The following is a 24,154-nucleotide window of genomic DNA, read 5'->3' on the forward strand; positions in this document are numbered from 1 at the left end:
ACATTGCATAAATAGAAAATGTGCTAAATGGTGGCTAAAATATGCACCCCACAGCTTTTTGATGAGGAGCAGTCAGTAATACTCTTCCACCAGTATTACTAATTCTCATTATTGAGAGCTGCTGTAGTAGTTGGACCAAGGTGGGAGTGGGAGACCCAAGGTTCAAATCACCACTCAGCTGTGAAGCTGACCGAGTGACCTTGGACCAGTCTCTGGCTCTCAACCTAACCTACCTCACAGGGTTGTTGTGGGGATTGAAGGAGGAGAGGGGGAACCATGTACACCACCTTGAGCAGTAAGAAGCAAATACAATAATAATACAAGTCCTTTAAGTATCTTTATATACTAGCAAAGAATAAGTATTATGCACCAGTAGTAATCAATCAAAATAATTATCTCCTTCCCCAAGTGCTTAGCTATGGCTAAAGGCGTATGAAGAAATTGTGCTTGAGTGGGCAGAGCCTGAAAAGAAATTGCATCATAAGTAACAAGCCACCCAGGAACTGCTGTCTGCATTGCCTCAGTGCCTTGCAAGACATGCACTTGAATTGTGGGAGGAATCTGTTATACTAATGAAGAACTAGATTAACTTGTCTGCTGTTTTTGAGAATATGCTTATTTGAAAGTTTGATATTCTGGGCTGCTGCTTGCTGCTGTATCCCATCTGCTTTCGTTACTAAGTAGCCTTTCTTACTACTAGAAGTGGGTGATACAAGAATTTCTACTGTTTCTTTTGGGCTCAGAATTACTGTGGTTTCAATATGTGTTTAGTTGTGTCAACACTTCTGTTCAAGAACAGAATTTCAAAGTGATATTGTGATATGGTGAGCACCTACTAAAGCAAATTTAATGCCCCCCCATCACCTAACAGTTGTTGGAGTCCTCCCATGACACCTGGAGTGTGTTCCCTGCCCCCAGCATTCCAGCACCTGCTCTGCGTGCAGAAGGAGACCTCCAGGTCCTCCATTAGGAAAAGCTGCTGCTACAAGATGTGACATAGGGATTGGAAAATGAGCTGAATGCCTTCACACTTTTTTAAAATGGATATTTTTGGGGGCCTAAAGTACCAGTTTCAGACAGGAAAAGGAGGCAGAACTCTCCTGAATTATGAGTCAGAATCCATCAGGCAGGGGAGTGAATGCATTTTTTAAAAAGCCAAATATGGTAGCTGTGACAGACAATGGTCTTCAACACCTTCAGGCATTTGTTGTTCAGTATACTTCAGTCTTTGGATAGGACAGACAACTTTCTCAGTACTGTAATTTTGTGTAAGTTGTTTTCCCTTTTTACTTGCTGCAAACTTGAAGCCTGCAGCACTTTTTCAGTGAAAGCCCTGAGTAGAAGCTTAAGTAAGAATAGTATTTCAGCAGTTTCAGAAGTCTAAAATATTTAGCAGGCATGTTTGGTTGGGCAGTAGTACAACAAGCACGATGAAGTGAAAAAAGAAAAGGGCAATTAGCAGTATCAAGACATTCATTATGTTAGGCAGGGACAACACACAGTATGAATAGGTTGCAAGTTAAATTAAATTGACTTTGCAATTAAACCCTGCAAACTTTTGTTTGTCTCAAATGCTGCACTGTATTCTTAGTCAGAAAAATGAACTCGATTCACTTTAATTTTGAGGCAGAAATGCTTTTTCGAACATTTTTCTCCAGGCCTCCTGATACTAATATTCTCTGTGGTGCTCACTGAATACTTGGTTAACAAACGGTTGCTCAATTAGCTATTTATTTGCCTCTTTCTGTGGTCATAAAAATAAAGTGGTTTTGTAAACTCTCAAAGTGTTGTTGCTTATTAATATTTCCTTGCTGTTGAATAGGTCGTCATTGTTGAAATTAAACAAAGCTCCTGCTGTATTTGGTATAGCAATGCATCTAAACTGTCTGGAAAGTTTTTCATCATGTTGCACTTGATATTATGTCTGTGTGTAAATGGCTAAGCAAAGGGATTTCCAACATGCATGGATTTCTGACAGCACTCCTACTGTTGACACAAAATGGGGATGCCCATGCTTACAGTGCATCACTCTCAACTTTAACACGGGGTTTCCTTCCTTTACTTAGCCACAGGATAGTAAAGGATTTAGGAACAACTGTAGAGCTTAATACCCTGAAGGAGCAAATGGGTAAGCTTAAGATGTGTGTGTGGGAAATGAAGTGGCAGAACCTGAACAAGCAGGTTGTGAAAACAACACTATCATATTAACCTTCCAGTTAACAGCCTTGCATATTTCAGGCAGATTTTGCCATTATCTCAAGATAAAATATTACTTCAGTTATGCTCTCACACTTGCACTGTGAACCAAATGATACACCACTTAAATGGTGTAGGTACTTTTTTTAGTGGTGATTTTCTTAACATCTAAATGGGCCTATGCTCTCTAATGATTTTTTGAACGCTTCCATGTTACAATGTGCCTATATAAAAGTAGGTGAATTATTGCTTAAAATTGCACTTCACGTTTCTTTCTTTTATGGAGTTGGAATGTTGCAACTGACTAAATTTAAAACAATAGTAGCATACTTCCCAAAATTTAAAGCGAAAAAACACCTACCCAGAATGGAAGGAAAAATGGGGAGAAAGGTGATGGTACACAATAGGATTCTTTCAAAGTGTGTAAATTGAGTTTTAGGTTTAAGTTTGTGGATTTTGCTATCTTCCTGCTTTGATGTGAAGAGTGTTTGTTATTGCTACGGCCTTGAAAATGCACCTACTTGGTAAGTGCGTTGAAGTCGAGATTGCAGATTCAATATATGAAATCTCTGTTTATGGAAGTAACACCCCTAATTGTACTGGGAGTAGATGAGCCCCCCTTGAAGTGGAAAATGAGTCACATAATCTGTCTCCTTGGCTTCATATGAAAGGGAAGATACAGACTATTTTCTTCATCCTATTTGCTCAAAGAGTAGCAGAAGGTAGGGCTGGACGATACCTGCTTTCTTACATCAAAATACAACACCAGCTAAGCATCACAAAATGGTGATATATTAAAATGTTGGGAAGGATGTGGGAAGGAAGAAGGCAGTTGTCTGCCATGCAGGCAGTTGACCGTGCATAGCTTCTGCCTCTTCCAAAGCTGCTGCCTCTTCCAGCTCGTGCTAAGGCAGCTGAGGCAGGACTGTGAATGCTCCGTTCAGGCACCTGCCTCAGCCGGTGCCACCTTATAATGGGTGGGGCGGCAGGGCGGATGGGTTACCTCTTTTTCCTGGGATGAAGAGGCAGCCCATCCCCCCTCTGCAAGCCAAATTAAGGGGCGGGGCTTGATCAGAGGAGAAGTGGGTGGTTTAAGGAAGCCTGCTTCTCAACTGAACAAACCTCCAGCTCACACAAGCCGGAGTGGAGGCTTTGTTAAACTGCTCTGCTGAGGCATGGTCAGCTGCACACCCGTCAGCAGAGCAGTTTAAAGAAGCCACCTGCCCGCATGGTACCTCTGAGGTATGAGGGCCAGAGCATGCTGGCGGCTTCACCCATTGTTTATTGCAGGTGAAGCAGCCCATCACTCTCTGGCCCTCATACCAGTCCTGCCTATTAGAAGGTACCATAAGGAACCACCCATATGGAAAAGGAATCTATCTGAGCACTTTAACATGACCTATCTTTATTCAGTTTGCCCCTGGGGCAAACTAGATTTATGCTGCATATAATTGGAGACCCCTGCTTCCTTCAACATTGACTGCTTCTCTAGACCAGAATTCCCAGCTCCATTACTATTCCCTTGTTTGTTTCTTTTTTAAATACTGTCCTGGGATGGGGGAGTGGGGTTGTCCAATGCTTCTGTGTTGCATATAAGAGTTGGAAGATGCTTCATTTGGAAATACTACCCCAGCCAGTTGCTCCTGTCTGGGAAGAACATGCATTATTATTTCAGTTTCCGGAACTAGTTGCACCTTTACTCCATTACTCCTCTCCTGATATGCCTGAAACAGAGATCTAGTGGAAACTAACTTCTCACTTGACCTAGACCCTGCTGTAGAGGCACACGTCCAGTATTGGTTCAAGCAGCAAAACGCTTACATGCTGGTATGAATGCACCCTTGGTATTTGAGGATGACATGTGTTTATGCTGATGTCTGCAAACTGCTACCTCCCCCCACCTTGTTTATGCTGATTACTTAAATCAAGTGTTTATAGGGTGCTACTGCTGACCATCATTAGTGGTTAAGGAGGAGTGAATTCCATGCTGGGCTGAACATGTACCAAGTCTTTAACAAAAGTCTTACAGTTCTGGAAACTTGGCAGGTACCATCTGGGAAAGGTACCATATCTTCAGGATTAATATAATCAGTATGAGCAATGGACATGATTCTGAAAATGCAAAGCGAATTCTGAGTTAAATTGGATTTATTTCAGCTTCAACACTAACTTTAATATGAGAGTAGGCTTTTCATTCATGAATTATGATTCCATACTGGGCACTTGGTGTGTGTGTGTGAGAGAGAGAGGGGGGGGGGATTCATGATTAGTACTTGCTGTGAATATTGCATCAAAACTGTAGCATACTTCGATGTATTAGTTATTGCTCTCATAATTTGACTAGCTAGATGTACATATAATTTTATATTGAGTTCATGCCTTATCTGGTGGCATGTATGTGTTATGAGATATTGGACATGGTCTGCTAGGTTCAGTACTTCACAGATCACAGAAATTGAAGTGTAAACGGGTTCCCTCCTCTCTTCTGTTCATGCAGTATCTCTGTAACAGGGTGCTTGAAAAAAGCTTGCTTATCCCTCACACTACTTCTCTTGTCCTGTTGCACAGCCGGCGCCAGTCTGAAAAGGCCAATTCAAATGCTTCCTTATTGGCACTGGCTCCTCAGGCTTGGCTTTTACTTGGAGTTTGTAAAAAGGAGCAGCTGTTTGTCTTTTCCAGCCTAGGTTTTTTTCCGGTTTCCTTTGCTGCTCTTTCATTGGCTGAGGGAAGGAGGGAGGAAGGGTTAGAGTGAAGTAAGCTGTGTAAACTCTGTGAATGTGGTTGGACTAGTTTTTTTGAGGAGGCAAGGAGAGAGAACTAGTAAAGCGTTGCGAGTCTGTACTGGCAGTTTCCAATTTCCCCCCCTTTCCCCTCACTTTCTCTCTCTCTTGTCTTTCTCCAACATGGTTGGGGATCATTGTAACCTCAGCGGCGAAAGACCAGTACTTGCCCAAACTCCCAAAACTGGATTAAGCTGCAAAATGGTTCTTCAGGCAGTGGGCAAAGTATTAAGGTAATAACTTATTTTAAACAATCTTCTTGATGTGATGGGGGAGAGAAGAAGCATATGTCGCATTCTCATTCTGTAGCTTGTTCGGCTATTAATTCACTTTGAGTGCAGACAGATCCTTATAGACATCAGTGGCAAAACTACAATTGATTTTAAATGAGGCAAGATTGCAGGTGATCATGTGAAGCAGAACAGTGTATTTAGAGCTAGGGTGTTAATAAATTTAGGTTGGATTTTAGTAAAGACAGCAATAGTTTAAGTGGCTTGGTCTTGCCCCAATTTTTCTGACTTCTGCATTCACTATTTTAGAATTCAGAATCAAAAAAGCAAAATGTTTGGAACTTCTTATTCTCTATGCACATCTGTGCTTGAACACCTTTGTTCAAATGTTATTGGGCTTCAACTAAGAAATGTAAACTTCATGTATGCATATTGATGGTGGGGTTTTCTGGTAGAATTACTTAAGTAAGGCTGCAGTTCTGTGCACGCTTAACTGTGGAGTAAGTCTCATTGAACACAATGGGCATCTTCATTTTAAAGTGAAAATGCATATGATTGGGTTACAAGTCATTTTGGTAAATAATTTGTTTTATTTTTATTTTTTGTTCATTAATGTGTTCAGTCATAAGGTTTAATCAGGCTCTTGGTCCAGAGTTTTGTAATAAGAATTTTGGTCAGACGAGGAGGTGTGTACTTTTCCATTGTAACTTCCAGAAATGTTACCACAGAAATAAAAATACCTTTCAGCAGAAGTAGTTCTTAAATCAAATATGAACATTTATTTAAGTTTGAATGTATGGTTAAATAAAGTGGTTAGAGATCAGTATCCGCTGAATGAGTTTATTATTTTATCACAACTTGGTTTTGGTGAAGGTTTTGGGGCAGTTTGTCAACCAGAATATTATCCCCCACTTCCTTTCTTGGATTGTGCTATCCACAAAAAAGTCATGGACATTTATCTGTGTCCATGGGATAAATTATATATTTGAAATGCATTTTCTTGTAAGTTACATTTTTCAGTTATTTGTAATGATAACACTGGTATTGACATGAAAGTGATGAACCCAGACTGCATAAGTGGGGTACTTGGCTCATGAAGAAAACTCTGAACTAGCCGATTAGCAATGGCAACATAGGTTGTGAGTACAACACTAATGATATGGTATGTGAGTATGATCACCTCACTGCAAGTTAAATATAATTACTACATTTTGAGGTGGAGTTGTGGCTTGCCTGACAGCGTTGGCTGCCATCTTTTGCTGAATCAAACTGCAATTAACAAAGATGGAAAAGGTGATGTCACAAAGCAGTATTTTTATCATTAGTGACTACTGGACTCTTCTAAGTGGGGAGTGAGTGTGTGTGCGTATGCATGCTACAGGTAGACTTACATAATTGAGCAAGCCACTTTCGGCATTTCATTTTACAGGTTTCGTCTTGCCCCCCTCCCCCAATGAATAATCCAAAGTTGAACTTGTTTGGGGCACTTGGTACTTACTCTCTGGTGCATAAGGATATGATAAACTTGGGAAATGGCAAGCTCTGGGTGTGTGCTGTGCAGGAGGACAAGAAAAAGGTGGTGTTTGTGTGCTGGGTTTCTGCAGAAGCACAGAAAAACCTTAATCCAACTTCCTAAGAATACCACCTGTCATTAAGGAATGACAAGAACTAACCAGACTTCCCAGCTTTATGTTTGTGAAGTTACGTGTGAAAACATGTGGATGGTGTCTGATGAAATCTCAGAAGGCAGTGAGAGTTTCTGAGTCACAGGCAAGGCTTCAATGCCATGTATAGACTGTTGCTTCTCTTCATGTTAAGGATGAGGATAACAAATTTTGCAGAGCAAGAGATCTTCCTATTTGCTTAATTGGCAAAAGTTATTCCAAATCACAGAAACCAGTATTTCTTGTCACAGAATTTGGGCTAACTTGGTGCAGAATTGTGTTCTTTGCTTGTATTTCTCTTTATCGGAAATTATGGACCTGAGCAAGAGTTCTTATGAAACTCAAGAGAAGTTGAGGGGAATTTCATTAGTTCCTTTGACTTTTCAAACAAGCATGGGACCCATTTTTTATCTCATTTAAAATGAGTTACTCTTTATGTATTCAGATACTCACCTATGGTGCCAACAAAGAAAGGAAATAACCAATTAAATCTTTCCACATCTCTTTGCAGTACCCTGTTCTGCATGTAATTATTATCAGTCAGCAGGATTGACTAATATAAGAGTTTAATAGCTCTGTTAGAGCAAATAGGCTATGACTGAAAATGGTGAATAGAAATGGGACATGAAGGAACAAGGCAACATTGGCTGCTCAGGAAAGGTAAATAAATAGAGTTTTAGATTGTATAATGGGTTTGTGTGTGGCAGGTGACAGAGGGTTGTGCCAAGAAGGATGAAAACAAATTTAATTCACTGAATAGTCTTTTTTAAAAATTGGCAAGTTGGCTGTGATAATTTCAAAGTGTCCTTTCAATTTGCCAGGCTTTAGTCAGCTAGTTCACTTTAAGGACTGTGGAACCTAAACTCAGTAGAACAGTAGCCCATTCATCATGCCATAACTGGAAAGAACTGCTTTTGCTATAATGTTTGCTGAGAGAATTAGGGAGCAGGCACACCTGGCTTTCCCATAGGAATGCTGCCACGTTCTCAGGAAGCCTGTGCAGTCTTTGCTTTCTTACAAAGGTAGCACCACCTTTTACAATTATCCACCTCCTTGGTTGGTTTGCCCCTTTGCTGTTACCGCTCCCTGACTACCACTTAGTTGGGGGAAAGGTCATCAGGGGGTGTGCATGTGTGTGTAAAAACTAAAATGTTGCTTTACTTGAATTGCTACAGTACATCAGGTAGCAGTAAGTTTTGTTGATAATATATCGTCTCCTCATCCAACAGTTTAGGTAGGAAGCATGTGCCCATGTGCACGGTTTCATAGAATATCTAGTGTGGAGGGTCAATCTGGTGAAGCTTCTTCCTGATTGTTAAAAATCCATTTCCAAGATCTACTGCTCTTGCATTTCCTTTTGCTGAAAGTTCATTATTCTGGAGAGAATTTTATGTGAAGTCTGTTTCATGGGCACACTTTGTGAACTGGATCATATCCACCAAGCCCATGATCCTTTTATGTTTGAGTTAGTTTGCTTGTAAAACAAAAGCAAACAGTATTGGGACTGCTCACTTTCTAGTCATGGTTCCTCCTCATATTCTTTAATTGTATTGCAACTTCTAGCAAAAGCATAAAAGTGCATTTGTGCAATTTGATTTAAATTTATACAGTGTTGATTTGGCTGAATCCTAGGCCCAAATACTCCAAATTCTGCCCTTAGAGCATGCAAATTGCCATCTCAGTGACTTACTCAGTTGTGCATGTAGATATGGCCTAGAATTTAACTTCATAGGAATGGTAGAAAAGTTAAATAAGGATTCTGAGTCACTACTATCAGATTAGTAGCCATGGGTAAGGAACTGGAAGCTATGTAGATCCCTGAATCCCAGCTCTGACTAGTAGAATCCCTGTTGATCCTGACCATGCACACATTTCTTCCAAGTGTATTTGCAACACCATGATAATGACATTTTTTCCTCTAAAGGATACACATTTTGCTTCCTTGAATTGTGTATTCCATAAATTGTTAGGTTGAATATAACTAAACTGGCAATCCTTTTGATTAACGTCTTATCAGTCTCCATCAATTTTACAGTGCAACTAATGCAACTAATTTTAGTAGTAGATAGGTAGCCGTGTTGGTCTGCCATAGTCAAAATAAAAAAATTCCTTCCAGTAGCACCTTAAAGACCAACTAAGTTAGTTCTTGGTATGAGCTTTCGTGTGCATGCACACTTCTTCAGATACACTGAAGAAGTGTGCATGCACACGAAAGCTCATACCAAGAACTAACTTAGTTGGTCTTTAAGGTGCTACTGGAAGGAATTTTTTTATTTCAACTAATTTTAGTTAGGTGCTAGAGAGAAATTAAATGTTTTTATAAGAAGTTCAGCTTCTTTTTATAAACAAGTCAGTTGTGTAATACTACACATACTATCTCTGAGCAATGTTTTGTTTGCAGGCTAGACCACTTTTATCTCTAATGGACCAAGTTCAAATTTCATAAGCTTCGGCAAAATAGCTTCTTAATCACAGTATGAACTACTCTGTAGACATTGCTAGAAAACAGATCATCTTGGAACTTGTTTAAGCAGAATTTAAGATGGGTTGGAGACTACTGGGCAAAAGGCAATTTGGGAGCTCTCTGAACTATTTTTTGTCTTGCTCTGTTCTTTTCTCCAACTTTCCATTTGACTAAAATAGTGTAGCAGGGAAAACTTTTGACGGAGAGCAAATTATTGTCTGCAGCTTGAGTTGAGTGTCTTTTAAATGCTTCAAACTGAAACCTGATTGTGTCTTATTCAAAATATCAAGTAGCATTTGTCTCATTAGGTCTTGGCAAAAGGTTGGCAGAAAGGCAACATTTTGTCTGGCAGAAATGTCTGGCAGAAATGTTTAAGCATCGACCTGATTGGTCGATGATAAAGTGCATGTGTATATTCTGTGCTTAAAATAAAAATTGTGCTCCAGAGTAACTGTTGAGATACCAGGGTTCAAATCCCCACTCAGCTATGGAGCTCACTGTGATTACCTTGGGCCAGTCACCATCTCTTAGCCTAACCTAATTTACAGGATCACTGTGAGGATAAAATGGAGAGAACCACCATGTACTTCAACTGCTTGGAGGAAAGGTGACATATGAATGTAATAACAACTAAATAAATAACACTACATAAGAACACCTGGATCTATGTAGGTACTTTGCATAATTCTGCTTCTAGTGCTCATGATGGAAAAAGTGTAAGGGCTGTGTGGTACACTTGAGTACAACTCCACAAACTTGGGAAATCCTGGCCCAAATGTTTTAATGGTGATAAAAGTGAGTGTGCGAATGTTTCTCAAAGATGCTCTGTCACTTCTTTAAGAATGGACAAGGACTCTAAAACTTCTGTTTTTAAATTAAGAATTTAGTCAATTTTTTGAGTTATACTGATGTGTAAAGGAGAACCAATATGGTACTTATGATTGTCACCTAAGGCAGTGTTTCCCAAACTTTTTTGGGCAACGGCACACCTGTCTACTGAAAAAAAATCTCGCGGCACACCACCATTAAAGCCCCGCCCCGTGACGTCAGCGCGCAGCGTCACGCCGGGAGGGACGCACGAAAGTAAAAGTTTTTTCCCTCCCCCCTCAGTCCCTCGCTCGGAATTCAGCTCGTTTGGGGCATCGCTCCGGCTGCTCCCTCTCCCGCCCGCGCAGGAACGATGCCTCTCTCTGGCTCTCCCTCCGCGCAGGCTGAGGGAGGGAGGGAGGGAGCTGTGCGTGTGACCCGTCTCTGCTGGGAGACCAAACCCAGCGAGGCAGAGTCGCGCGGAGGCGCCCAGGCAGCGCTGCCGGCTGCGAGGAGGAGCGCCAGGCAGCAGCAGGAGGCGCGGCCTCTCCTCGCCGCCGCCGCCCCGCCTCTCGCCGCCCGACTCGCCCGCCTCCCTCCAGGCATCTCGCGGCACACCAGCCGATGTCTCACGGCACACTCGTGTGCCGCGGAACACCGGTTGGGAAACACTGACCTAAGGAAGAAGTTTTCTGATTGATACATCATTTTATCCAAGGTGTAATGTTCAATTGTCGGTTATATTGAAAGGGAATATTTCTAATCCTGTTAAAGATGCAGGCTGAAGCTTAGTTTTGAATTTAACAATAGAAGCCCATGTTCCTTGTTAACTATTGATTAAAAAGAAAACTAGTGTAAAGTTATTTTCACAAAGCTGGTTTTAAATTGTTGAGAGAACCTTTGGCATTGGCAGAAAATTTTTGTCCAAACCTTTTTTTTGGGAAACATCAGATCCTATTTATGCTTTAAGCATGTTTTAATAAGCATAACATGTTTTAAAATTTTAAACAATTATATCTTTAAAATTATGCCAAACTACTTGTATATAGTGACATATATAGCAGAACTGGTAGGCGTATTCTTTAATTACAGTACACATGGAAGGATTTCTTAAATGTATGAGCAGAGAGGTGTGGGATCTGTCACCCTTGTTCCTAGTTCTTATAGTCTGGCCAGCACTGGGTACATAGGAAAATGCCAGCATACTTGTGCATACATGGAAATCATTTACCAAGTGTAGAAATGCTTGCTGTTTACAATGTTGTTGAATCAGTTGAAAAGGAATGTTGAAATTCCACTTGGAGAAGTTAGTTTGCAGCATGCTGAAAGAGGGGGGGGAGTGAACTTTTAGATCTTGCTATATTATCAGAATAGTTTGGAGGGAGGCTCTCTTTCTTGCACAGTAATTTCTAAAATCTTCTGTGGCTTGTCCAGAAACAAAATAGGTTTAATTTGACCTTGTGCTTATGAATGAGGCAGAGAGGTATACTGCAGTTACCATTCAACACTGAATTGGATTTAATGGAGCAACATTGTCCTGCCAGCCAACTCACCAGTTAAAACTTAGAACCAGATAGAATTGATGGTGTTTTGAATGCCAGTCCCAACAAGCTTCAAGTGTAGATGTTATTGTTTGCTCCAGTAATGGACTGAATTTTGACATACTGTTAGCAAGGCATTATGTGCTGAAAATTGTACACACAAAGTAGTTAAGAGGTTAAAAGGTATTATAATCTCTAATTTGAAAGAGTACAAAAAGGGCATCAGGTAGGGCAGGACCCTTTTATTTTCAGTGAGGGCGAGACACATTGAAGTGAGCAAATGTGGAAAATACCTGGTTTCTCCTCCACTCCCTCAAAACAGAAACCAAATCTCTTCATCTCAGAGCACTTTAATGCATATATGGCTTTTCTGGCAGGACAAGGCAAGTCTGAACTAAAGACAGACCTTTTGCTGTTCCTTCCCCCCAGGGAACTTAAAACAGAAATAAGACTGATTGAACTCAGCTGACGTGTTGTGCCGTGTTGAAAAATATTTATCCTTCAGAAAAGCGCTCAGCTTTGCGGAATGACTGTTCTGTGAACTCACTCACTGATGGTGGTGGGTGAACGTGGTCATCTTTGCATTCCAGCATAGCACTATTTTTGCTTGCTTAGTTTATTTTAGAATACTTATATTTTGCTTTATGGCCTAGAGAGGCACTATTAGTGGATTTAAGAAGACCCTCACAATAGATGTCACATTCAAGTCTGGTACCAGGAATATTAATAACATGGTGTTCCTGTGGTGCCAAGATGATTCAGGTGGCATTTCCTGCCCTCTTCTTTGGTGTTGTCCTTCACTCTCCACCTACTAGGGAACAACTCCCCTTGGAGTGAAGCCAAGCAGCTGGAGCTCACTTAGCCCATTATGAGGGAAAGTCCCCTAGTGACATTTTCTAACGTTCATCCTCATGGAAGCATTTCTGTAGATTGATGAACTGTGAGAGTGTTTTCAAACTGTGAACATGTACTTGCTTCATTCATATCCTTTTGTACTCTCCTATCTGTGCTTCCCACTCTGTCAAATTGCTATGAATTGCTGATTGCAGCTGTTGTGCCCTTTGTGTATGTACATTCCTCACAATACACCTTCCTTTGACTAATGAAATAGTCCATGCCAATTGCACTTTTATATAGGGGACCTTCTCCAGCCTGGTGCCCTCCAGATGTTTTGAACTTCAGCTCCAACAACCTAAGCCACCATAGTCCAGTGGTTGGGAATGATAGAAACTGTAGTTCAAAACACCTGGAGGGCACTTGGTTGGGCGAAGTGACCAGGTGAAAGATTCCATGGCATAGTATTTCTTCTAATCAACAAAGCTGCCTTCATTCCTGGAATGTTATGGCATATCAGGAGATGACTTGTAGCCTTGAACACTCTGAAAGTAGTTTTCCATTGTAGATAGATTCACACGTCACATTGGCTCCCCCCCCCCCGCTCATCAGCGACTGTGTGTAACCCAGCTCCATTCTTCACTCAGCGGGGGGGGGGGGGGTGATATTAATGATTCCTTAAATGGGGCCTATTTCTTGTTATGGGCATCTTAGGACTATTATAGTTTTCCTCCCCCAACCCAACCCCTCACATTTTTTTACCACCTAGCACAGTATTTTGTGACATTTTTGTTGGCCTAACAAAGGTATTGCCAAATATGGATTTGGGTTGAAAAGCAGGCATTAAACTGACCTTGAAGTGAAGATAAGCAAGCAGAGTGGCCCCCTAAAGACCTACTTTTGGCCCAGTGCTATTAATGTTTCATAAATGATCTGAGCTGAGTCAAGTTTCTTGATAATGCCAAATTATTTAGAGCCCTTAAAAATTCATATGGCTGCAAAGAACTCCAAAACAATTTCTCCAGACTGGCTGAATAGGCAAAAAAAAAAAAAAAAAAAAATGGCAAATGCGGTTCAATGGGCAAAGTAATGTGCATTGGGGCCAAAAATCCTAACCACACATCTACTAACAGGGTCGGAAAGAATATTGAAAATCTGGCATAAAAACAGATATGGGCAGCAAAGGAATTAAGGTGATGGTGCACTTTCCCTGTATCGGGGTGGGGAACTTGTGGCCCTGCAGATGTTGCAGGACCCCCACCACCTCTGCCCATTAGCCATGCTGGAGCTTTGCTCATTTGTGAAATGTCTTCTACCCACTTTTCATTATACAATAAGACTACCTTTGGGGGCCTAACCCCAGATGGCTTGCATATCATAAAAGCATAATACAATTCAAAGCAAAATTAATGGCTTAAATGATGGCAGCACAAAAATATTTATAAGCATAGGTCAGTTGATCCAGCTATTTAAAACCCCCACTAAGTCACAAAACATGTATCTAAGCTTATAAAAGGCAACCAGGCAGTGTAGCTACCGTGTTTTCCGCTCTATAAGATGCACAAGACCATAAGATGCACATAGTTTTTGGAGGAGGAAAACAAGAAAATAAAAAATACTCTGAATCCCAGAAGCCAGAACAGCAAGAGGGATCTGGCTTCTGGGATAGCCTCTTGCTGTTCTGGCTTATGGGATAGCCGCGCGCAGCCTCTCCCGGGCAGCGGGAGGAAGGCTCCCCCAAGAGCTGCACACACGCTCCACGCGGCTCTTTAAAGGGAGCGCTGAGCAGAGCCTCCCGCCTGCATTCCCTCCATAAGATGCACACACATTCCCCCTTACTTTTTAGCAGGGGGAAAGTGTGTCTTATAGAGCGAAAAATACGGTATATTGAGCTTCACATGTTGAAGGACAGTTGTTAGGAAGACACAGTCTCTGTGTTCCGCTTGTGGATTTATTGAAAGCATCTTGTTTGCTGCTGTTTGAAAAATGTGTCAATTTAGATTGGCTTTTTAAAAATGAAACTATGTAACTCCTTACTGTGTAACATGTTCCTCTTAAGCATTTTTTTGAAGACAGTTTGGAAAAGCCCTGTCCATTCCTTACATAGCTGCAAACCTTTGCATAAGTGATCTACAGGGCAAAAAGCGCTCTTGTAATGGTGCTCCTTCTAATCACTTGATGAAGAGTAGAGATGAATCCACACAATCATATGCTCAAGATATAATGACAGTTATCGAACTATAACATAATTGTATAAGAGGCTTAAGGCATTATTGGCATCAGAGAGACAGGGTAACAAACTGTATGTGGCAATGTCTGTATGTGTACGAATGTGAACGTTTTCAGCCATGAATAAATCTGAACCTCCATGATGGGATTTTTTGTAACAGCAACATGTTCCTCATTTCTGTATCATCATAATTGTGTACCTTTTAGCCAGCATGTGGGCTATATACTTGATGAGAGGAGGTAATGTGATCTCAACGATGAAATAGATTGTATAAGCTGAGGTGAGAATAGTACCTCCACAGCTTAAATCAAATAGTTCTACCATACTAGTAGCTTCATAATGCTGCAATTAATATTTATCTGATCACAGTAGTACAATAAATAAAACTTGTCTAGGGATTTGAAGGCCTGGGAATATTCAGGAAAACCCCAAATTTGTTGGGGTTAGGTTTGTGTTTTGTTTTGTTTTGTTTTTAAAAAAAGACAAAGCCTTTTGTTTTCCCCCATAAAAATGGAAGATTTTTGGATGATGAGACGTGAAACAATATATAAGCTTGTTTCAATATGGTCAAACCTTCAGTTTTTAGTAATCCATGATAAATGTGAAGAAGCAGAAACTGATAGTGATATAGCTCAGAAGATGAGACTGATTAAATTTCATTGAGCCTTCCCCACCCCCTTAATACTGACCTTTTAAGAGGAAGGACTAGGACACGTAGAAAGTCTAGAACAACACATTTTGTCATGGGAATATATTGGGCACAATAATTATACTTCTAACAAGCCCAACTTTGTCTTCATACCTCAAAGTTAAGTACATTTATTTGCACAGTGAATGCTGAATTTAGAAGGCAGAATTATGCAATAAGGTTATGGCACTTGTCATCCTTAATATGCTTGCCATGCTTGGGCACTGGCTGTGTTCAGTCCAGCAGCATCTGGAGCCAAGGCAGAGATTGCCTTTTAAGGGAAAGATCTGCTATGAGAATATGAAAGAAAAACTTTTCCCGGGCATGCAAGGAACTTCCTTCCTTCCTTCTCTTAAATAAACTATTAGCAACTTTTTAAAAAGGACAAAATAGGGGTGGTAAATAGCTGTTGTTGCAGCCAACTATGTTTTTAAGAAAAAACTTTTGGCAGTCAAAAGAAGGCAATGCAATTCTCCTTTGCCCACAGCCAGCATATGACTGCAAAAGATAAGATGTAAAATGGGGTTCTAGGGTCAGGCAGCTTGGCAAGGGAAGCATTATTCACAAGGGGCTTGGTTGCCTTCTCTTTTGCAACCAACTGACCACAACAATAGAATAGTTTTTCCCATACTTTTACCTTGCAGCTAGACCCTCTACAGTGTGCTCATACCTCCCAGATACAAAAGCTTGCAATAAAAAAAACACATAAGGGAAACACTTATTCTTATTCTTGCTAATATTTTTTCCTGCCAAAATATTGAAGATGAAATCCCAATATATACATTCTGGTGCATGGAATTTAATGTGTGATGGGAAATTTGGATTTTTGAGGAAACTGCTTTTTAAAAAAATGACAAAGATTTATAACAAGTTATAACAATAAGCAGATTTATAACAATAAGCAGTGTTTGTGGAAGACTATTTATGTCTGTCTCTCATGGGGTTTGGGTCATGTTCTCCTACTCGTGTTCCCCTCTAGCATTGTACTGTCCTTTCTGGTTTTTGATCCCCACCTGTTAAAATACCTGGGCTCGAATTGAAGCATTCGAGTTGGATACACACACACACACACACACACACACACACACACGGAAAAGTCAACTATGAATGTATAATTTTACCTTGAGTATTAAACTTGAATTTTCTTGACACATTATTTGAATAATCTTGTGCCCTCTCACTACTGAAGAGGGGGGAGATATTCCAGTAAGTTATACTCAGGTAGACTTAAGTGTCTGCCAAAATCTTGATCTTCTGCCTCATTAAAGTTGTTTATATTTGAAGTATAAACCAATTCATACTGCTTAGAGCAATATGATGCTTTCCCTTTAATATGTAAACATTTTAAAAGCAATTTAGTTTGGCTAAAAATATGAGTTACATTTAATGGGATTCACCATCCTGAATTTGCATGAACAAGTTTGGGTTTAACATAGACACAAGACAGGGAAGCCATACAAGCCCCTTGCTCACAGCTCCCTGTGCTCCCTATTTTAGACATTCACATGTTTAGTACAAAGCACTGGGTTCTGTGTATGTTACATACAATGCACTTAGAAAGTATGTATAAACCTTCATGGTAATCATGCAAAGGTCTAATAAGGAAGATGTGCCTGGCTGTGCTGCAGGTAGGGCTTACCTGTCTCTTTGCCCCCACCCCTTCTCCCTGTTTTGTGCCCATACATATGCAGGCAAACATCTGGGTTGAGCTCACATCTTGAGCTAAGGAGCTTGCAACCCCACCTGACCTGGCCAATCAATTACAGTGATTTTATGAAACATGTAAGCCCTGTGTTGAGAAAAGTGCTAAATAGAGAAGCCTAGAAAAAGGACAGAGTAAGTTGTTGATTGAGAAGCAGTAATGGTGGGAAAGCGGGATGCGGGTGGCGCTGTGGGTAAAACCTCAGCGCCTAGGACTTGCCGATTGTCAGGTCGGCGGTTCGAATCCCCGCGGCGGGGTGCGCTCCCGTTGCTCGGTCCCAGCGCCTGCCAACCTAGCAGTTCGAAAGCACCCCCAGGTGCAAGTAGATAAATAGGGACCGCTTACTAGCAGGAAGGTAAACGGCGTTTCCGTGTGCTGCGCTGGCTTGCCAGATGCAGCTTGTCACGCTGGCCACGTGACCCGGAAGTGTCTGCAGACAGCGCTGGCTCCCGGCCTATAGAGTGAGATGAGCGCACAACCCTAGAGTCTGTCAAGACTGGCCCGTACGGGCAGGGGTACCTTTACCTTTAATGGTGGGAAAGAGCTGTAGGAAATTACACATGTATTCTCGGAATTGAATGCACTGTGTAGATTATTAGTAGAAGGGACAAGAGGTGAGGTTGGCTGGGAAGGCAGAGAACCTGTTGACTCTGGAACAAGAGAGACATGGAGCTGAGGTCTATGTGTTGAATTTTCAGCACTGTATAAAACAACTAGCTAAATCCGAAGCTGTGGCTCTCTGATTAACAGCTTATTCAACTTTACAAAAGTAACTAATATTTTGTTAAATTGTGGGCAGTACTTGCTGACTAATTTACGTTGAACATGCTTCCTACACATGGGGGGGAATTGCATACCTGAAGTCACATGCTCTGTCATTCTCCCTCTTTTGTTCTTTACTTCTGCAACCATTCCACTTCTGAGACCCCACAGGCATTATTGATCTACTGCTTTGTTTTAGCCATGCATTTTGCTGGGTAGGGTTTACACTGTGTACTGCTACCACAGATTTATCTCTGGTCTCAGGTGTGTAGGAGGAGATAACTTGCTTTCAGGCTTTTGAAAGATGCAATCTAGATTGTCTACTATTCTGTGTTGCGCTTTACTTTTCTGTTTTTCACATCCTACATTGGAAGTGGAGGATTGACTACCCCATTCACAAGCATCCCACAAAATGATATATCCCATAACAGGAACTCTTAGCATTGCCTTAGATAGGCATGGACACTACTAGCTTAACGTGGTTATTAAAATGCTACATGCTTTAGAGATGCTTGTAGAACTGTGTAGGTTGCATGCAGTGCCTGAATAATGGATTTGGAGATGCCAAGTGCTATATAAAGGGTCATACTCCCTCTATCCTTCTCTCTTTAATTGCTATAGTCTCCTTGTCTATGGAACAGACATTTCTTCCACTATCTATGTCCCAAAACAGTAGCAGACAAAATAGGCCCTACCATGGGCTATTACTATCCTTAGTAAGAAGAGCTTCAATTCAAGTACAGATCTCAGTTATTCTTACTTGATACATCAGTGGCTTTTGATACCAATGACTGTGGTATCTTCCTGCATCAGCTCTGTGAGATGAGTATTGGGAACATTGTTTTGTAGTGGTTCCAGTTTCATCTTCAGTGTCTGTTTCAAAGAATAGCATTGAATGATTGCTTCCACAGTTGTGCTGTAGCATGCCACATCATAGGGTACCATTGTGTCCCTGATGTGATTTAACGTCTACATGAAGCCATTGGGAGCTGTTATTGGAAGATAAGGAGCAACATGTCAACAGTGTGCTGATGATGGTGAGGTTGTTCCTGGGCTCAGTGGTGGGCTGGATGAGGACCAATAAACTGGCAATACAGAGGTGTTGTGGCTGGATCCAGAGTCTAGATAACTGCTCAATTGCCTGAAGGAGCAGGTTAATAGTCTGGGGTTTCTCTTGTGGCAAGAGGCCCAGCTGCAGCTGTTTTTTATCTGTTTTTATATTTCTAATTGTTTTTATATATGCAAATTGTTTTAACTGCTTTTATATATGTAACTATCTTGTATATGTTATGGTAAATCACTTTCAAATGCCTGATGATGGTAACAATGGATTTTTTGTTTAGGGCCTAGGAAACGAAAGCAGACAGGTAAGCTCTTGGTTGGGTCAAGAGCAAGCAAGAGCAGTGACACTGTTCACTTAGCTCTGAATAGCCCAGTGGTCTGCAACCTGCGGCTCCGGAGCCGCATGTGGCTCTTTTACACCTTTGCTGCGGCTCCGGGGCAGATACTAGCGAGGGGAGGAGGCGCATTGTGCGCCCCAACACTCCCCACTGTGGCAGGCGCTGTACTGGCTGTAACGTCGCATGGGGGCGGTGTGTGCGTTAGTCACGCACCGTCCCGACATCACCTGCCCGCCCGCCCGCTACATTGTAAGGGGCATGTATGCTGGTCACTGCATTGAAAGGGGAGTGAAGAACACACACACAAAAAAGGTAACTTGTTAATTTAACGTTTATTTCTATGAGGAGGAGTAATTCTGAGGGGTCAAACAAAGAAATAATAAAAAAGTGACAAAAAAGTTATTTTTATAATGACGAGTTTTGCGGCTCCCAGTTTTTTCTCTCTTCGGAAACGGGTCCAAGTGGCTCTTTTTGTCTTAAAGGTTGCAGACCCCTGGAATAGCCCATAGCTGTTGCCTGTGACTTAGGAGAGGAGTCACTTTGAGTGCCGGAATAGTCTGTATTGACTTGTTCTAGTTAAGTTCAGCAGGCTCACTGGAACAGTTTCTGAGGAAACATTTCTTCTTTGTTTCAAAGCATCAAATTAGGCACCAGATTTGAATATGTAAACATACATATTTTGTTGCATTTTTGCACTGAACAACTTTGCTTGATAAGGAACATGATGTGCCCCTGAAGCTGACACAAGCTTTAACCAGCTGGCAAGTCTGAGAGAACCCAATTCTTCAGCCTGTTTGGAGCATGCATGCATGCACACCCGCCACATAGTGTCTTGTACGGCACTGGGGTTTGTCTGTAGTTGTGTATTTCTCAATAGGAATTGCACACCATGGGCCAAAACCTAGTTAGCTTGGAAATGTGGTTAATTCTCCTCTTAACAAAACCCAACACTTCTTGTTCAATGTTTTTCATATGGGAAGGGGGTTGATAGAGCTTGTTTGGGGCCTCAAGGTGTGAGATCACTAAATTACCTGCATCACAAAGAACTTGTAAAACTAGAAACATTTATCATGTTACTTTGCACTGTTGTCTGCTTCCCATTTGATTTATTATGCTGAGAGATGAGAGGAACTGAAATTAAAATGTTGAACTTAAATTTTCTTTTGGAGTGGATTCCTTTTGGAGCGGATTCCTTTAAAAAGAAAGTTCTATTCACAGTAAAGCATGGAGCATCAAGGAATTCAAATGAAGTTTGGGCCTACAAGATGTGATTAAATAATGGCTCACTGCTTGCATAATTGTGCACTGGCTGACATTGAAGCCAGCTTTTCTCCTTGGGAGGCTATTGGGGTTGACTGTATTGGGAAAAAATACATTATGCTAGTAGGAATACTTCATTCTGATGTCCTGAATAGATATGCTTTCTCTCTTCTGGTGTGTCAGTGTTTTCTGTGATGCTAACTGTATATAGTGTAATTCTTCTCCAGAAACTTTACCCAAAAATATTTTCCCCATTTTAGTCTTATGGAGTAAGAGGAAGGGTAGCCAATTATGTGAGAATTTTATATAGTTGGGAGATTATTTCCTTTCTCAGTGGGTTGATCAAACTGAGTAGTTGCTTAAAACTATTTAAGCTATGTCCCTATATATTTGGCTGATTTAGAAAATGTTTAATCTGGTGTTATCTCCCAATATAAAAATTGTTTCTTGAGTTATAAGGGGCTTTGATTAGTGTAGAAGTATCTGAGTTTATATAATCCCACTTAGCAAATGAGCCTGATTTGGCTGCTGTGTGAAGGAAGACTTTTGAGTTATTGGAACTAAAGGGGAATCAAAAGGTAAATGTTTCAGTTTCTTCCATCGGGTCAAATCTGATTTTAGAAAGGGGTTAATATTGTCTTCTGCTGTTTCGTCCATTTTCTGATAAGGGAGTGAACACATAAAGTATACGTTGTTAGTATAGGCAGTTTGTTTTGAGGAACATTGTTAACGTGTAATTTGGTTTAAAATGTTTCTGATTCTCAGGGCTGGCAAAATGAAAAGAAAGGGAGAGTCAACATGAGGTGCTGGACATGGAACTGCCATTTGACATTCTCAGATGAGTTTCCAGGGAAATAGCTTGAGCTGCAGTTTGATATTTGCATGCATTCCAAAGGGTGACAAATCCAAAGTTTAAAAAAAGCAAGAGGCAGTTTGGAGGTATGGCATGTCAAACAGGGGTAATTCATTATGCTTTGTATGCAGCTGCAACTCTCTGAGATAAAGAAGATCTCAGAGGAGAATAAAGGACATCTGGCAGTCCTAGATGTGATAATAAATGGGAACAGAACCTATAACTGTTCATTGTCACTTATTTGGACTTTAACAAGGTTGTGATTTATGTGACTAGGCTTGTGAAACTCTTTTTAACCTCAGATAGGTCAATGTCTTTGTTATATATATCCATGGAATCCTTGGCTAATGGTAGAAATTTTGTGTGCATGTGTAGTGTATATATAGGGAACAAGTTACTTTTAAAAATAAAAACATTTCAATAACTTTCAGCTGTAGTGATGCTTAGAGCAAATCTTTCTAATTTATTTTTATTTATAGCTGTAGTGTTCATAACAGTTGTTGCCGTCCATTTTGGGTGCTGTGTCTAGTTGTTGATAAATTGATTCTAATTCCAGAAATATTTATCTGGGAATTATCTTTTGGTAATTGATGTTTTCTTAGGTTCAGCATTTTGATTTCTGTACAACATGCTGGGGTGCATATGAATTTAAATGGCTCAGTTTATATATCTTAAGTATTCCCAAGCCCTTTTATTGCTTGAATAGGGCAGCTTCTCACCTGATCCTTTGTCTTTGGACATATGAAGGGAACATGTGTAGAAAATAGGAGGGCTTTCATTTCACATGCATGGAAATGGATACCCAATCCTTCCATTGCTGTTTCAGTGCAGTATAAAATAAAGTGCATAGTGCATTATAAATTTTAAAGATCTATTTAAACATGCATAAGTGTTTCACAATATCTGTGTTTCTTTGTCCTTTGATTCCTGAGTGTTAAAGTCAGAAACTTGATTATGTTTGCCAATATTCAACTAAGTAGTGGTGGAGGGGTAGCCTGGTGATGAGGTATTTTGGGAGAAAGAATTCAGGTTTTGAGAATGAATTATAACTGTTTAATTGTATTAAAATGTGAATTTTCAAATTCATTTTTTAAAGTCATGGAAAAATGTAGAAATGGGATAGAATGGACACAGATTGTAAAAAGGATTGACCATCCTTCATCAGAACTGAGACTTGCTGGGATATCACTATCTATCAGGATCAGTAGCAAGGAGAGTAACAAGCCTTGAAACTAGCCACTTGCCTGCAGGCAAGTAACAGTTTGGTCCAGGCAAATAGATTGCCAAACCCAGAGTTCAGTGGTGAGTTTGCAGTTGAGCTTTCATTGCAATAGCATTTTTGTGGGCTGCTGAGTACAAAAACGTTATCACTTAGGCTGATAGAAAGCAGTTTGCACATTACAGTACATTACAGTAATTGTGGTTTATATTATTCCAACTAGAGAGAGATTTCTTTCTCCCAGCTGAATATAAAGCGGTATGTGTGTGTAAAAGGTTGGCTGGAAGCAGCCAAAAACTTGAGCAAGCATAACATTTCACACAATGACCTCAGTACACACTCCATTTGTCTGGCATTCTTCTCTGCCCTTCTCTCCCCCTTTTACTCTGTAGGGTGATTTGTGCCTGTGACATTTGCATCAACTGTGGTTTGGGTTTTTAAGTAACCTTTGCTTGACGAGCCGCCTGAAGAATTGGTTTGCAGTCGTGTTTTCACTGGCTAACATAGCTGAGGTTTATTTCCTCAGAGACTGCAAGGAGATGTGATTTGACTTTCAGCAACAAAGGGGAAAAAGCTTTGCATTTATCACTGACATTTGACCATCATGAAGTGGGCTTTTTCATTTGTTTCTTTATGTCCAAGCTTGTGTATATCTAGTAGAGGCATTTCAGATTAGCCAGGAACTGGTTGAAGGAATACCTTGATATAAAGGCATGTATAGCCATGACAGTGTGACTTGTGAATAATCTTATTGAGGGATACCTTGTTTCTCCTGCCCAACACATTAGAAGTGTGTATGTATGTTATCAAGATTCAAAAGAATGGAAAAGTAGCTGTTGCTGGCATCCATCTGTCTCGCCTTCTTGACCATTGGACCCTCTATTGGTCTCATCTACTCAGTCCATTGGGATGTGTCCTTGCATGCAGGGGAAATCCCTAACTCACTGAGGGTTAGAGACCCATCAGCTACCCTCACCTGGCCAGTCAAATCTATTTTCTGGGGTGTGACCATTGTCACATACTGACAGCTTCTAGGACCCACAGGTGAGAACTTAATGCAGGATGGAGACCAAAGGTGGACAAACTACCTCAGGAGAAGCACAACATGTCCCCCTCCAGAAGTACTACCCAAAATTAAAAATGCTGGGTGACAGATAAAATCAGATCACAGGCCTGCACCATGAACTATCTTTTCTGCCCTTAAGGAAGCTCTTCCACCAATGGTCTGAAAGTCTTGAATTGAGTGAATAGGATTAGCACGCTCTGTATTTCCTTGCAGGGTACTCCAGTGGCATATAGCGTGGAAAGAGGTGTTTGTGGAGAATGAAGGGGTCAGTAGCCTATCCAGAAGCCAAAAAGCAGGTAAAGTAAGCAGGCAAGAGGGTAGATATGCAAGGATACAAAGAAGGGTTTTAAAATAAAAACAAGGAGAAATAAAACTATATTAAGTTCTTTCGCCTATGTGCACAAATTACTACCAGTGAGCTGATTTCTATCTGTGAACCATCACACAGCACTGGATCA

At 40.8% G+C, this 24,154-nt stretch overlaps 1 protein-coding gene across 4 annotated transcripts in view; it reads left to right on the forward strand.

Moving 5' to 3' along the window:
* MOB2 (MOB kinase activator 2) overlaps positions 1–24,154 on the forward strand; it is a 105,597-nt gene that overhangs the window by 66,099 nt on the left and 15,344 nt on the right. The window contains exon 1 of one of the 4 annotated variants that reach the window (XM_083493403.1): positions 4,973–5,209. The exons of the other annotated variants lie outside the window; for them this stretch is intronic. Within the exon in view, the coding sequence (XP_083349529.1) occupies positions 5,100–5,209 (110 nt within the window). The 5' untranslated portion in view covers positions 4,973–5,099. Of the gene's footprint in view, positions 1–4,972; positions 5,210–24,154 lie in introns of those variants that run through there. 4 annotated transcript variants of the gene reach the window in all.

Source organism: Podarcis liolepis (genome assembly GCF_965112155.1).
Source record: "Podarcis liolepis genome assembly, chromosome: 1".
In the NCBI taxonomy this organism is placed as follows: domain Eukaryota; kingdom Metazoa; phylum Chordata; class Lepidosauria; order Squamata; family Lacertidae; genus Podarcis; species Podarcis liolepis.